Consider the following 14,246-nt stretch of genomic DNA (forward strand, 5'->3'; position numbering starts at 1 on the left):
TTGTTTAATCTCGCGCGATAATCCCGGATGTAAATAAGATATTGCGCATGCTTGTTTCTCTCCTCTTAGCAATGCGTAAACAAACTGGATCCACGTGGTTTATGCAGTATTTACCCGCGAATTGTCAAGTGAGGGAGGGCGACACTGGAAAATAAAACATATATCTAATTTTTAACCCGACTACAGGGTTAACTTATGATACCCTCTATACAGAATTGTCGAGTGACAGAGAGTCAATGCAAATGAGATGGAGTCCGAAATATCTGACGTTTTCCAGGCTTTTTGAATTTCTCACAATTTTCATAACTAATCAATTCAAAAAAAAAACTTTTTGTACAGACGTATTAGGCCTATAAAGAATAATTATAGAAACCTAAAGCAAAACGTATATTTTATTTATTTACAATTCATTTAATCGTCTAAAAGACTCAGTGTATGTTTCCATGTATGATGAGAAATTATAACATGGCAGTAGGAACCGGGGGGGGGGGGCACGGGGGGCCGTGCCCACCCCAATAATTTTGCCGATATATAAATGACTATAGAAAATTTAGCTACTTCTAGCTTGTGCCCCCTCAATAAAAATGTCTGATGACTTTTTTTTTTTTTTTTTTTGCTTGTCAAGGAATTTTTGGTAGTTGATACCGCCCCCAACTGAAAATGTATGGCTGTGCCCCCCCCCAACTGAAATTGCTTCCTACGGGCCTGTATAACATGGATCAGATGCGTTTCTTGTAAATTTCATAAGTTAATAATAATTTAACGCACAGTCAATAAGTCTGAAAGTTGTTCACTTATCTAGTCTTTGGTATCAGGGACCTATAAACTAAGTTAGTATATAGATCCCTGTTGGTATGCAGTAATCTGTTGTTTAGTAATTGGCCGTTGTATTCTGCTTTACAAAACATTTATCACTACCTGGATTCTCCGCCAATGTCATCTTTTGACTCTGTATATAGTTAAGGGTTTGGTTTTGTGGGGAATTACACCGTATGCGGCGTTTAACCCTATAAGAGCGTGATAAAGCAGTCAGTAAGGTGATTGCAGGGGTTCCTTTGGAGAAATTTGTTAAAAATTAAACAGTTAAAAGATTATTTATTCCTCTAGTGAAAAAATATTGCAACTAGATTCAAAAAACATAAAAATGTTTACAATAGATAGCTACGGCATTAAGAAAGCACCACACGACAATTTCAAGATTGTTCCACAAAACTGAGGCAACCGGAAGTTGTTGTGGACTGGGTATGGACACCAAGGCACCGATGACTACTAGGCGACATGATAGTCAATCGCTGTATATTATTTGATTTTTAACTGGGAAATTGCTTCTGTTGCAACCTCATGGACCACCATCGGTAATCACCAACTTCATATCTGGACAAATATTGTGCGCAGTGCACTTCGGGGAATTGGTTTTCGGGCAAGAGGGTCATTTAAGGTCTTGTCATGACACCAAGACAGTTGTCAATCCCACTGTATTGGAAACTATGGCATATAAAAGTATAATAGTAGATATTTGATAGCGATAAAAACCTAGACACGTAGTCTCGGGGGGAGGGGGGGGGGCAGGGGCCTGTCCTCCTTTTTTCCAAACATAACCCTTTACTGTTGAAAATGTTCATTGGAAGACTGATTGCCCCCACCCCCTAGCCCACATTTTGTTATGCACAGTATCGACAAATCAGGGTAACGTGGTAATATTTTAATAAAATTTGGTTGTGAAAGAAGATGAAACCAATCAACCTCCCCCTTCCCACCCACCCATAATTTAGCCCCCCCCCCCACCTTTTTTTGTTGCTTGTCAAAGTTTTTTTTTCAAGTAAGGTGGCAAATTTTTTCTGGCTGCCCCCACACTTTTAAAAACGATGCTTGAAAACGTACCTAAAACCCTGCCTATCATAAGTTAACGGTTCATAGTAATCTTCAAAAGTAGGTCAAAGGTCAATGTCAAAGTTGCCAGTTGCAATGAAATTTTTTCAAAACGTCTTATGACAAGCCAGGACACTTGCCTAATGACACAGACTTGCCTCTCAAAGGTCTAAGAATATGTTTATTTGACATGGTATACATGTATTTTGAAAAGAATGTCAAATCTCAAGTTCAAAGGTCAGGGGGTCGGTAACCCTTCATATTTTACAAAAGCCATTGTTCGAAGCAATAAATGAACAAAATACCAAATACCCATCATTAACAATTTTCAAGATAGAAAGTGTGACAGACGGACAGACAGATAGGCGCACCTGGCAAAGTGATCTATAAGTGTCGCTCTGCTCTGCATGCGACACAAAAATGACAAAAAAGTTAGAATGAAAAGGTCGTCTTGTATTTGGCGACTCACAATAATAATCATTGTAAATTTTGCATTTACTTGGACACGAAGGAGGTATGGTGTGTAGATCCCTGCTTTCACCTAGTAAATAAAAATGTACAGATTTAACATGATACTACTTTCATTTCTCTAATTTTAGCCATCTAACCTGTAGTGAGCAACAGGCCATGTTTATTCTGAACCATCTTCACAATGTCAAAGTTTTGTACCGCGAATATCTGTTTTGTATCTCTTCATAATATTTAGAAAAAAATCATAATTATCATTTTAAACTGTTTTCAAACTGTCTTAAAAAATAAATACTTCCAAAATTGTGATATTGACAATTCAAGAAATTTCCATTAGGATTTTATAGAAAACACCATAATATGGTACTGTCCTTCCTGATATGCTTTATTTTAAATTACAGAAACAAGTGCCTGTGCTTCTATAGGACATGATATGTACGTCAGATAGGAGCATGTTGTATATTTTATTTGTCAAAATAAAGTATATCAGGAAGGACAGTACCTTGCGCAAATGCCTGATAAGGTACATGTACTTATTTTTTTTTAAAGGAAAGTTATTATTAAAGTACCAATACTTCAATGACAAATTCTTAGGAAAAATTATACATGTTGAGAAACGTGTCGCCTGACCTTAATATGGTAGGCCGATCATAATTGTTTTTCTTTAAGTAATTCTGTTGATTTTGATTTTATATAAATTTTATATAAATCGAACCTACACTGAAACACATTTCGTGTTCCATTGAAACCCGAGGGAAAAGTACACAGCGCCTTTGAGAACGATTTAAGTGTCAACAGTGAGAGAATCCTGTAAACCCTAGGGCCGCAGATTTTATCAGTACCTCAGGAAGTTATATATCTTTGGGTGATTTGGAAGTCCAAATTCATTTACATGTAATTGATCTTCAGTGTCTTCTAAGCACAGGCACCTGTTTCTATAATAACTTTTCTAACCCATTGTATAATATAGTGTTATTATTATAAGTACTATAGGTTAAAAAAAAATTACAGAAACAAGTGACTGTGCTTCTATAGGACATGACATCTACGTCAGATAGGAGCATCTGATTCACCATCACTCAAGTATATATATAAATATAAATAGGAAATACTAGAGGAAAACAAAGTGTTCCCTTTTCGTAAGTGCGGAAATTCAAAAACCGACAAATTGTGGTGTTAAGTGGTTGGATCTGTGTTTTTTAAAAGTATACTCGAGTATCCGTCGTTTTTGTCTGATTTTTCATATGCAGGAATACTTCCTAAGTAAATCTTTTTCACTCAAAATATCAACAAAACCAAAAACAACAAAATAAAAATACAAAAATAATCGGAATCCTTAGTTTTAAATTGATTTATACTCAAGAGTAACAAGGAGAAAAGATATTGTTTATTACTGACGATACATTCTTACAAATATACATATATAAAAAAGAACACATACATAAACTACTGACTAGGATAATGAAGTTATTTATAAAATGTCAAAACCAAAGCTATGGCATGCAAGTTCAAACATAATAACGTTCTTCTCGATATTCCTAATCTTATCATCCCGTGGGTGCCCCTGACCCTAATTTGCAGGCCACATCCATCTCTGCACACATGGCAAGAATATTACTGTCAACCTTAAGCAACGCTACAGAAAACTTTCACTACAATCTGATCGATAAATGTGAATAATCCTCCAATTTTTCGCAAACTAGAATTTAAACAAAAATACCACTGTCACAGATGCGCTTTCCCCCTACTCCCGGGCCATGGACTGGGGGCTCATTCCCTGAACTTCCTGAGATTCCTGGACTAAGGCACACAAGGGACAGAAGCACCAAGTCAACAAGTCTCCTACTAAGCTTCCTTGAATTCCCTTAGATTCCCTTATTTTTCCTCGGATGCTGATGACGGCCCACAAATCTACTAGAGGAACTAGGAGAGCTACACCACATAATAAGCATGATTCTCCTACCGACTCTGCATTCTTTCCGAATTGATAACACGGTACAAAATAGGAAATTAAACACAGGCTGAAGTTGTCAAAGCATCCAAACAATCCGTGCTGCCATTCCCCGGACATTCTGAATGATGCTGGTATTTCTTCAACCACTTGCAAACTTTACAAAGTGATGATGATTGTCTAGTAAAAGTTTTGCTTACTTGTACGGCCAACGCCCCTGGAATATGAACGCATGCGCAGGGAAGTCAGATAGAGAGATTGGAAAAAAGATGCGAGATTCCCCCTGGGGTTAATACGTCAACAATACAAAAGTTGTATCGCATTAAGTGATGGATGTCCGCGGGCAAAGCGACCTCGTCAAACAGCATTCCGACATGCCTCTTGCATGGCGAGACAATTTACATAAATTGTGTTGGGAAAAAATTATAATTAATTTGTGGCGTATTTTTGGATTCCCCTTCCCACAGCCTCTTACTAATTCATGTAATCTGTAACAGATGTTTATTTGTGTCAGACAAGATCCGAATACTATGCATTATCACCCGTGTGTTGGTGGACAGGCAGTGACCTATCGATTGCTCTTAAACGGTGATGCCTTTTGTTTTTTAATATTTGTCAGTTATCCTGGTTCAGATAAGAAAATGGGGGAACCATGCATTAAAAATGCACAATATTCAAAACAAGCATACAAACACAATATTTTGGTGTATTTTCCCCGCCAAACATCACAAGCTCTTTAACGCTGAATAAGGTGTGGGAAATGCCTATATAAGGCACTTGTTTCCGTAATAATTTTTTTTAACCCATACGTAGTATAATAATAACATAATCATACTATGGGTTAAAAAATTGATTACAGACACAGGTGCCTGTGCTTCGAGTGTATAAAAATAAAATTCAAATTAATTGCAGAGGTGAGTATGTATAGGGAATACTTTTATATTTTGATATTATGTGTAGGTATAACAGTATGATAAAAATACTTTTCTGTAGAAAATTCGTCAAAAAATATAATTTGGGTAATAAGAAAGTTAATCGCGGTCTCTGTGGGGATTGAAAACAAAAGGATAAAAATCTAAAAATTTCAGTTGTGCCACTGAGACCGACGGATTTTATACATTGTAACCACTAAACCACGCAGCTCAACCGAGAAGTAAAAAAAAAATGTAGTAATTAGATATAAGTTTTCACTCTCCTATATTTGAACCGTGAGCATTTTTCGGCTTATTCGCCGGTGTTCTTTGTTGTTGTTGTTATTGTTGTGGGTGCATGGTTCCCTATCCTTGTTGAAGCGTAAAAATAAAAATTGCAGTCATTCACCCCCCCCCCCCCAAATGCATTTTCGTATCTTAGCCACCTACGTGTATGTGTTTGGACAAACAAGAACAGTATTTCGGAATCACGCCATTCACTTTCTTGGCATGTCAGCATTTTTATGCCCCCGGATCGAAAGATCTATATTGTTTTTGTCCTGTCTGTCTGTTTGTCTGTTTATCTGTTTGTCCGTTTGTCTGTTTGTCTGTCTGTTTGTTGTCAACTTTAACCTTGCCCATAACTTTTGATTGGTTGGAGCTATGACTTTCATATTTCACATGTGTATTTCTTGTGACAAGACCTTTCTTTGGGTACCATCATATTTGACCTTTTGACCTTGACCTTGGAGTTTGACCCACTTTTGCAAAATTTTATGAGACTTTAACCTTGGCCATAACTTCTGAACAATTGGTGCTTGGGGTTTCAAACTTCACATGTGTATTCCTTGTGACAAGACCTTCCTCTGGATATCAACCACTTTGACCCTTTGACCTTGACCTAGGAGTTTGACCTACTTTTGAAAAACTTAAACCTTGGCCATAACTTTTGAATGGTTGATGCTAGGGCTTTCATACTTCACATATGTAATCCTTGTGACAAGACCTTGCTTTGGATACCAACCACTTTGACCCTTTGACCTTGACCTAGGAGTTTGACCTACTTTTGAAAAACTTTAACCTTGGCCATAACTTTTGAATGGTTGGTGCTTAGGGTTTCAAACTTCACATGTGTATTCCTTGTGACAAGATCTTCCTTTGGATACCAACCACTTTGACCTTGACCTTGACGTTTGACTTTTATTTAAAAAACTTTAACCTTCGCCATAACTTTTGAACAGTTGTATCTAGGTCTTTCAAATTTCACAGGTGTATTCCTCGAGACAAGACCTTTCTTTGGGTATCAACATTTTTTATCTTTTGGCCCGGATTTTGACTTGCATTTGAAGAAACTTTAACCTTCGCCATAAGCTGCCATACGGGGGCATCAGTGTTTCACAAACACATCTTGTTTTTTTATTTTGCTGTTTATCCAAATTTCTAATAATTTTAAAATTAATTACGCTTGGGAAAACGAAGGGGTATTCCTTTTCAAATCTTGAACAGTAAGATGCAAAGTGGTAAACATGTTCATATTATGAATTGACTTTCTGATAAAATGCGATCATAGCGTCACTGATTCAGTTCTGTACGTCCATGGATAATACTTTCATTTGTCCAAATGCTAGTCAGGTTTCACAATTTTTCATGAACACCTGAACATGAACTGAGTCTGCATGGTGGCCACCTAGAGAAATCTTAATTGTGAGTTCAGAACGAAAATATTAATGATAATGTAACGAAGGGTTTTTGGTCGGTTACTGTAGTGATAGTTTCTGAAAATAGATGACCAAGATGAAAATATATTTCTATGATGTTTTATTCTTGGTGTTCCAGCATAAAGTGACGCGCTGGGTACCCGACGTAGAAATTGACTTGGTCAAGGTGAGGGACACAAAGGGAATTAATTAGAAAAAACACTGAGTAAACTGTTACATTTTCCTATCGAGGGCCTCATTAAAAAAAGATAGGTACAAAGGCGAGAGGACAAAGACAGGTAATCCGATGGGCTGACACTAATTGAGTCAATCTGACATCAAACGAACTTCTTAATTGAATTGCATAATACTGCGTAAAGGTATTTTTGGTAAATAATGGTAGATGTACTCATGACAGCCAAAAGGTGATAATTATGAGAAACTTCTTAATTTTCTTACTGTTAGATACAAAGTTCAAATAGCCATTGTCTGTAATTAAATAGAAAATTGGGAAAAACATGTGACAGGAAAATGAGTGAACCAAATAAGGCAATTTGAAATGAGATAATAAAAATTCATGAATTGAATTTCAAAATAATTATTAAAATATTAAGAATAATAAAAATTTATCAGGTCAATTTGACCTATCTTTTTTTAATGAGGCCCTCGATAGGAAAATGTAACAGTTTACTCAGTGTTTTTTCTAATTAATTCCCTTTGTGTCCCTCACCTTGACCAAGTCAATTTCTACGTCGGGTACCCAGCGCGTCACTTTATGCTGGAACACCAAGAATAAAACATCATAGAAATATATTTTCATCTTGGTCATCTATTTTCAGAAACTATCACTACAGTAACCGACCAAAAACCCTTCGTTACAATAACGAAATTTTGAGTTATACAGTCCTTATCTGTGTATGAAGAAGTGTCACTGGCCGATTTAGAGGGGGCAGCCCCTCCCCCCCCCCACCCCATTTGTGTCCAAAATATACATTAGATTTAATAAATCATTTTTTTTGGTGTGGCCGTGGGCCCCTACCCCGACTCCAAACTGACCCCCCCCCCCCTTTACAAGATTCCTGGATCCGCCACTGCATGTAGCAAAAAGTTTAGAGTTGATCGGTGTTTGATCGAGTATTTCGCCTGTGAAAATATACATGTACGACAAAGTAAACGGTATTACTTTACCAAGTGTATTATAATGATTCGGTTCTTTTTTTAAGTCTACAATATGCAATTTAGTGTTTACTTTCTGAAAGATGTGGAGGTGTGGGTATGGGTAACATATGTTCCAGAATGGGTGCATCGCTATCCTTGAAAAGGGAGTAATTAATTTTAATGTTTTACAGTGAGCAGCTGCATGTCGTGTAATGTACAAAAATCACCCCTCTTTGTTATTGGATTTTGATGTCCTACAGCATAAAATTATTTTTTTTTTGTTTTGTCAACCACTGACTCTCCCTCTGGAAATTTTTTATAGCCTTGTAATATTGGCACTTGAGGGCAGGATAACAACAACAACCCCCGTGTAGACCCTTTGACCTTTTTATATTTATCTGTCTTCGACAGGTTTACGATGTATTATATGATAAAAAAAATGATTGAAAACAAAACATTTGTTTTCAATCTTTTTTTTTTTTTTTTAAAGAAAATGTTCCTTAAAAATCAACTAGTTTAGAATGATTTTTCATGATATGAATGGCAATATATATATGTTTTTTTTTTTTTGTTTTGTTTTTTTTTTTTTGTTTTGGTTTTAAAATAAAATGTTTGTTTCAGATTTTTAGAAAAGATTGGTATCGAGACAGTCTACGAAAACCACGCAAATGGACAGCGTACGTATCCAAATATGACGATTATTTGATTTTGTCTTAAAAATGATATTATTTATTATACATTATCCATTTGGATTAATTTGCATTGCAATTGAAGAATTGGAAAACAGTATAAAAACATTTGTGGACATATATTACATTTTGAAGGGACTTGATTATCCTTTCCTCAGTCTAGCACTGTGATATGCATTAGTTATAAATGTTAATTTCTCATTGAAAAATGATAATAATTGTGAACTACAGTAACGTAGCATCGTTTTTTGAAAAGTTGGTAGGGGGGGCAACCAGAAAAAAAAAATCAACTTACCTGAAAAAAACTTGACAAGCCCCCCCCCCCGGACATTGTCCAAACTCCAAAATCCTATTTCGCGCTTGTGTGTGTGTATGGGGGGGGGGTCTAACTTCTTTCAGTACCAAATTTTATTTATTCATACACTACTACATTACCCTTAGTTACATAGACGTCGGAAGCAGATTGAAAGTGGGGTGGCTAATTGAAAGTGGGGGGGGGGGGGGATAAACCAACTTAAAAAGGTAAGCCCGTGTTTTCAATGTCTATATTTTGTCTATCTTTGAAAAAAAGTGGGGGGCTAAGCCCCCTAGCCCCCCCCCCCCCCCGGTTCCGACGCCTATGAGTTAGAACAATCTAACTGTGTCTCGGGACAGGCCCTCGCGTAAACCGGGTCAGTAGAACATTTATCATTTTAACGATAGAACATTCTATCTACATTACCCTTATTTCACTATACTGCTACTGCACTAAAAAAAGGGGACAACCAGCCTTTCAACATGTTCAATAAACATTTTCAATAAAATGTTATAGTTAGAAAAAAGTGGGGAGGGACAGCCCCTCCCCTCCCCCCACTACCCCCCCCCCCCAATGCTAAGTGCCTGAACTACAAAGAGATTGTTTCACAATGGAATAAATAAAAAAAATTACAGTCAAGATTTAATAAATTTATTTAATTAGAAAAAATTAAAGACAAAATCAGAGAGAGAGAGAGAGAGAGAGCATCGGGCTCAAAATATAACTCTGTCATATCGAGATCGGGGTGCCTTAAAATTTTACAACAAATCTGACAGAAAATAAAATTAATTTGCAGTAGACGAGCCTAGGTGACAAGTCTGGGTACAGAAAAAATCTCACTTAGGTAAATGGTAGGTAAAGTATATACTAGAACTTCGTCAAAATATAACGATGCCTTATATATTTATACTTTCAATGCCTTCAAAGACTGTTTGTCCTTTCACTTTGATATTCAGGCCCCTCCAGACTCCATCTTTGATATTCAACTGTCTCTGTTTGTTTGTTTGTTTTTTTAACAGAATACATGTAATACATATTGACTTATGTGCCGAATATATTATTGTTGAAATGACAGTGCTATGAGAAAATTCTTAGAATAAAATTAATGTGTGCTTAAACAGGTCCAGTCACTGCCCAAAGACTATTTCTACCCACATAGCTAGTTATAGCTTTACGTGTATTTCTGGGCTAACAATAACTACACCCAATTCTATTTTCTAGGAGATAAACATCAAACTACAAGGTAAAGAGCCTAAAATGTCTATTGACTTACAAGTCTGTAATCTGTACAAATTTTAAAACTTCATGCATTCTTAGATAAAAAAGGTTTTTGGGACAATTTTTCATGCTTTTCCTCTCTATTTTCCACCCTCGTAGAGTTTTTAATTGAACACCCCGAATTTTGCTGTGCAGTGCACAACTTGATAAACAACAAGTCTGACCTGTTTAAAAGATGCGTCTTAATTATTATTTATTTCTATTTTCAAAGGAAAAGTAGGTAGAAGTAGCTACTTCAAGTAGCTTTAAGGAGGTTGGATCCTGCTATCAAAAGTAGTGAGAATTTTTTATCAAATATATTTTTAGAATGTACATCATAGCTCAATTAAAAATCAAAACACGAAATGGGGGTTAATTCTCAAGTTAAAGGAGACTTACCTGGAAGGTGAAGTTTGACTGGAATTTCTTCGACCAATTGGGGTGCAGAGGGATCAAATGAGATGATAAGCTTACCACGTGATTCATACTTTTAGAGATTTATTTGGATTGATCAATTTATACTTTACGGGTGGGTGTATACTGCAAGTATACGGGAGGGCATTTGATCCCTCTGCACCCCAATTGGTCGAAGAAATTCCAGTCAAACTTCACCTTCAAGGTAAGTCTCGTTTAACTTAAGAATTTCTTCTCCCAATCGGGTGCCTCAGTCTCAAATGAGACTTTAGAGTTGATAAATCCAAATTTTTCAGTTTTCCCTAAATTGTTTCACGTATATGTAAACATATGTATATGAAGTTAAACGTGTATCAGACTTACTAGCTTAAGGTTGCGTATCCTGTACAAATTATTGTAATTCATAATATTTATGACCTTAATAGTATGTAATAAATAAATATTCTCTTGCCTTTAAGTAATAATCATAAAGCAGTAGTCAGAATTGTTTCAAATCTATTAAAAAAAAAAAGAAAATACACAATGACATGGCATATGTATCATTCAAACTTTATCATATTTGGATAGCATTCTCTGACTAAAATTGTCATCCACAATTATAGGTTTGTTATAAAATTTTCTAAAAACACAGTCACTTTTCCATCCAACAGTCTTCAAGATGGTAAGCATCGATAGTTTGTGCGCGAGCGCTGCGCTGCTGGACGCCGCCCTAGTACTATGGGGTTTGAATATGTTAATGTCAATTCCAGCCGCACACATAATGGATTTCATCCATCTGCCAACTGTATCCCTGGACACCCCTCGATGGGGTTTTTGCGTTGTAATGAATAAGTTTGTAACATCATTTCTCAGGTTTCTTGTTCTTTGAAGATAGTGTTTCTTAACACGAACAACACATAAACTATCATCATGTGGATAGCTTGAGAAATTTAGTTCGCCCATATGTGACTTAGGATTTGAAGTTTTCAACAGGTCACCTATAACAATTTTTAAATAATTGTCATCGATATGTACATTTCTTATATCTATTAAATGCAAAGTTTGACCCCTTTGTCCTGACAATAACGTGAGTATCATTAATAATTTGTGAGATACATGTAACAAGGTCAAATCTTTTAACGGTTCTAGAGATTGCAAATAATCCAACACAATATCTACATTCCATGTAACACTATATTTAGGTAAAGCAGGTCTCATTATAAAAACACCTCTTAAAAATCTACAAACTAAATGATGTGAGCCAATATTTACAGAGTTTGTTAATTGTAAAAACGAAGATAACGCACTCCTGGCGGTATTCAACCCGCTGTAAGCTAAACTTGATTTATACAGTTTTGTCAAAAACGCCAAAACATTATTTACATTTGCGTCAAAAATATCAATTTTTCTTTGCTGACAAAATGACATCCATTTTTGGTGATATGTCCAATATTGTTTCTTTGTGGATTCCCTCCATGAGGAAAGGAGTATGTCGATAGTGTCCTCCGACATGCCTCGGTTTTGGAGCGATTTCCGGACACACGAAAAACACCCAGTCTCATTTTGGGTATTGGATGTACTTTGTCTGGATTGTTCGGTAACTTCAGAAGTTGTTGGTTGTTCGGCAATAGATAGCTGCTCGCCGCTATTTGCTGTAGTAACAGGTCTGGGCGGCCTCCGTTTTTGGAGGATAGCTAGATTCAATATGGTTGCCAAAATTTTTACCATATATGGAAACCGCATTGCATTGTGGGATAGTTTATCCTCCGATTTCAGAGGATAACACAGGTAATTTTCAAACACCTCGTGCCTACCTTTAATCAAAAAGTGCAAGCACCAGGGTACATGTAAATGAAAGTTCAAACATTAAACTATCGATTGTATGTGGCGATTTGAGATTCTATGTCTAGATATTTTGCAATTTATTTTCAAAGTTGGCACTTTTTGCGCTCCATTATTACTGAATATTTCAGTATTATATTATGATTTTTCCCTATTTAGACAAATAAAAAAAGGACTTTAATATTTCTTTCATGTTTTCTTTTAATTCAAAAAAGGAGAACAAAGGGAAATACAAAAAGAAACACATTTTAAGCGTATTTAAAACGCAGAATATACTTTGCCTTATAATTAAAGCAAATAAAACTATAAATGGATTGAATAAACAATTATGAAAGTGAATAGATAATTTTAATAGCATTAATAAATAAAATAAATAATTTAACACATTTACTAAGAAATTAACATATATTCATACAGCCATGTGTATACATAAACAAAATATTACAAAGTGATGTGCTTAATAATTATTAAATGAAAGAAATAATGAATTATTAAACTTCTTTTTTTTTCAATTTTGTTTATCAAGAGTTGCTGTTAATTGTTTGGTTAAGAGTTAACTGCCCTTTGTTTTGAAAATTCCGGTAGGTGGCAAGACTGCTATCCTCTGTTTTCAGAGGATAAAATCTATCCTCCAAAAACAGAGGCTGCCTAGACCTGAGTAACTGGGGAAACCAGGGTTGCGTTGGCCAAATCGGCGCCACGATGACTGCTTCCACATTCTCTATCATTATCTTCTGAAATACCCTGCTGAGAATACAGAAAGGACAGAAAATATAGCATTTCAATTCACTCCATGAAATTGTAAAAGTGTCTATCGCTATTGCATGTTTATCAGGGGCATATGACGCATATGTCGAAATTTGTTTATTGTATCGGGATGCAAATAAATCTATGTCACAAGTCCCGTATAATTTCGTAACTTCGTCAAAAATATCTGTATCAAGCATCCATTCCATATCAGGATTAAAGTTTCGTGAAAGGTAGTCAGCTTCTACATTATCTACACCCGCTATAATTGACATGCCGTTACCCATATGTTTCTTTTTATACAAAATTCCCAAAATTGTTTTGTTAATTCATTTAGCATGTTTAGGGTTTCAATTTTCCCCTCCATTTTGTTGATTTACGTAACAGTGACGGTGTTATCTAGATATAGTTTTACGTGACAGTCTTTCAAGTATTTGCACATGCGTGTCAAAGCGATAAAACCTGCTTTCAGTTCCAGGAAATTTATATGAGCTTCTTTATCGTGGTCATTCCACAACCCCTGAATACACTCCCCGCTGTTTTCATTGATAGCGCCCCAGCCATTCCCCGAGCTGTCAGTTTTTATGGTAATGAGAGGGTTATCTCGCATTATTTTTCGTGGATAATTATTCACATTATTAATCCACCATTGTAGGGTAATTAGGGCATCTGGCGAGAGTGAAGTACGAGCTTCGTATTGCCCAACGTTTTGTTTTAGAAGTCTGTCTTTCTCTATTTCTAATGACTTGTAATACAGAGGCGCGAATTGGACCCCTTGCTCCCTTGCCACGAGTTTTCCTATCAGTTGCGCTAATTGCCTAATTGTCAGACTTCGCGAGGCAAAGGATTTTCTTACAAGTGTCTTGTATAGATTTTGCCTTATCGTCCGTTAAAGAAACAGTCATTGTTTTTGAATTGATGACAAATCCCAAGAACTCTATGTTTTGTGTAGGAATAAAGACTGACTTG

The 14,246-nt window shown here is 36.0% G+C and overlaps 1 protein-coding gene across 1 annotated transcript; it reads right to left on the reverse strand.

Annotated features, from left to right (window-relative positions):
• Positions 1–4,081: 4,081 nt before the first annotated feature.
• On the reverse strand, positions 4,082–4,408 carry LOC133196173 (uncharacterized). The gene has a single exon (XM_061332103.1). The coding sequence runs from the start codon at positions 4,406–4,408 to the stop codon at positions 4,082–4,084; it is 327 nt and encodes a 108-aa protein (XP_061188087.1).
• Between the last annotated feature and the right edge of the window lie 9,838 nt (positions 4,409–14,246).

Source organism: Saccostrea echinata, unplaced genomic scaffold (genome assembly GCF_033153115.1).
Source record: "Saccostrea echinata isolate AGI-Se365-2 ecotype Australia unplaced genomic scaffold, CSIRO_AGI_Sech_v1 ptg000030l, whole genome shotgun sequence".
Classification (NCBI taxonomy): domain Eukaryota; kingdom Metazoa; phylum Mollusca; class Bivalvia; order Ostreida; family Ostreidae; genus Saccostrea; species Saccostrea echinata.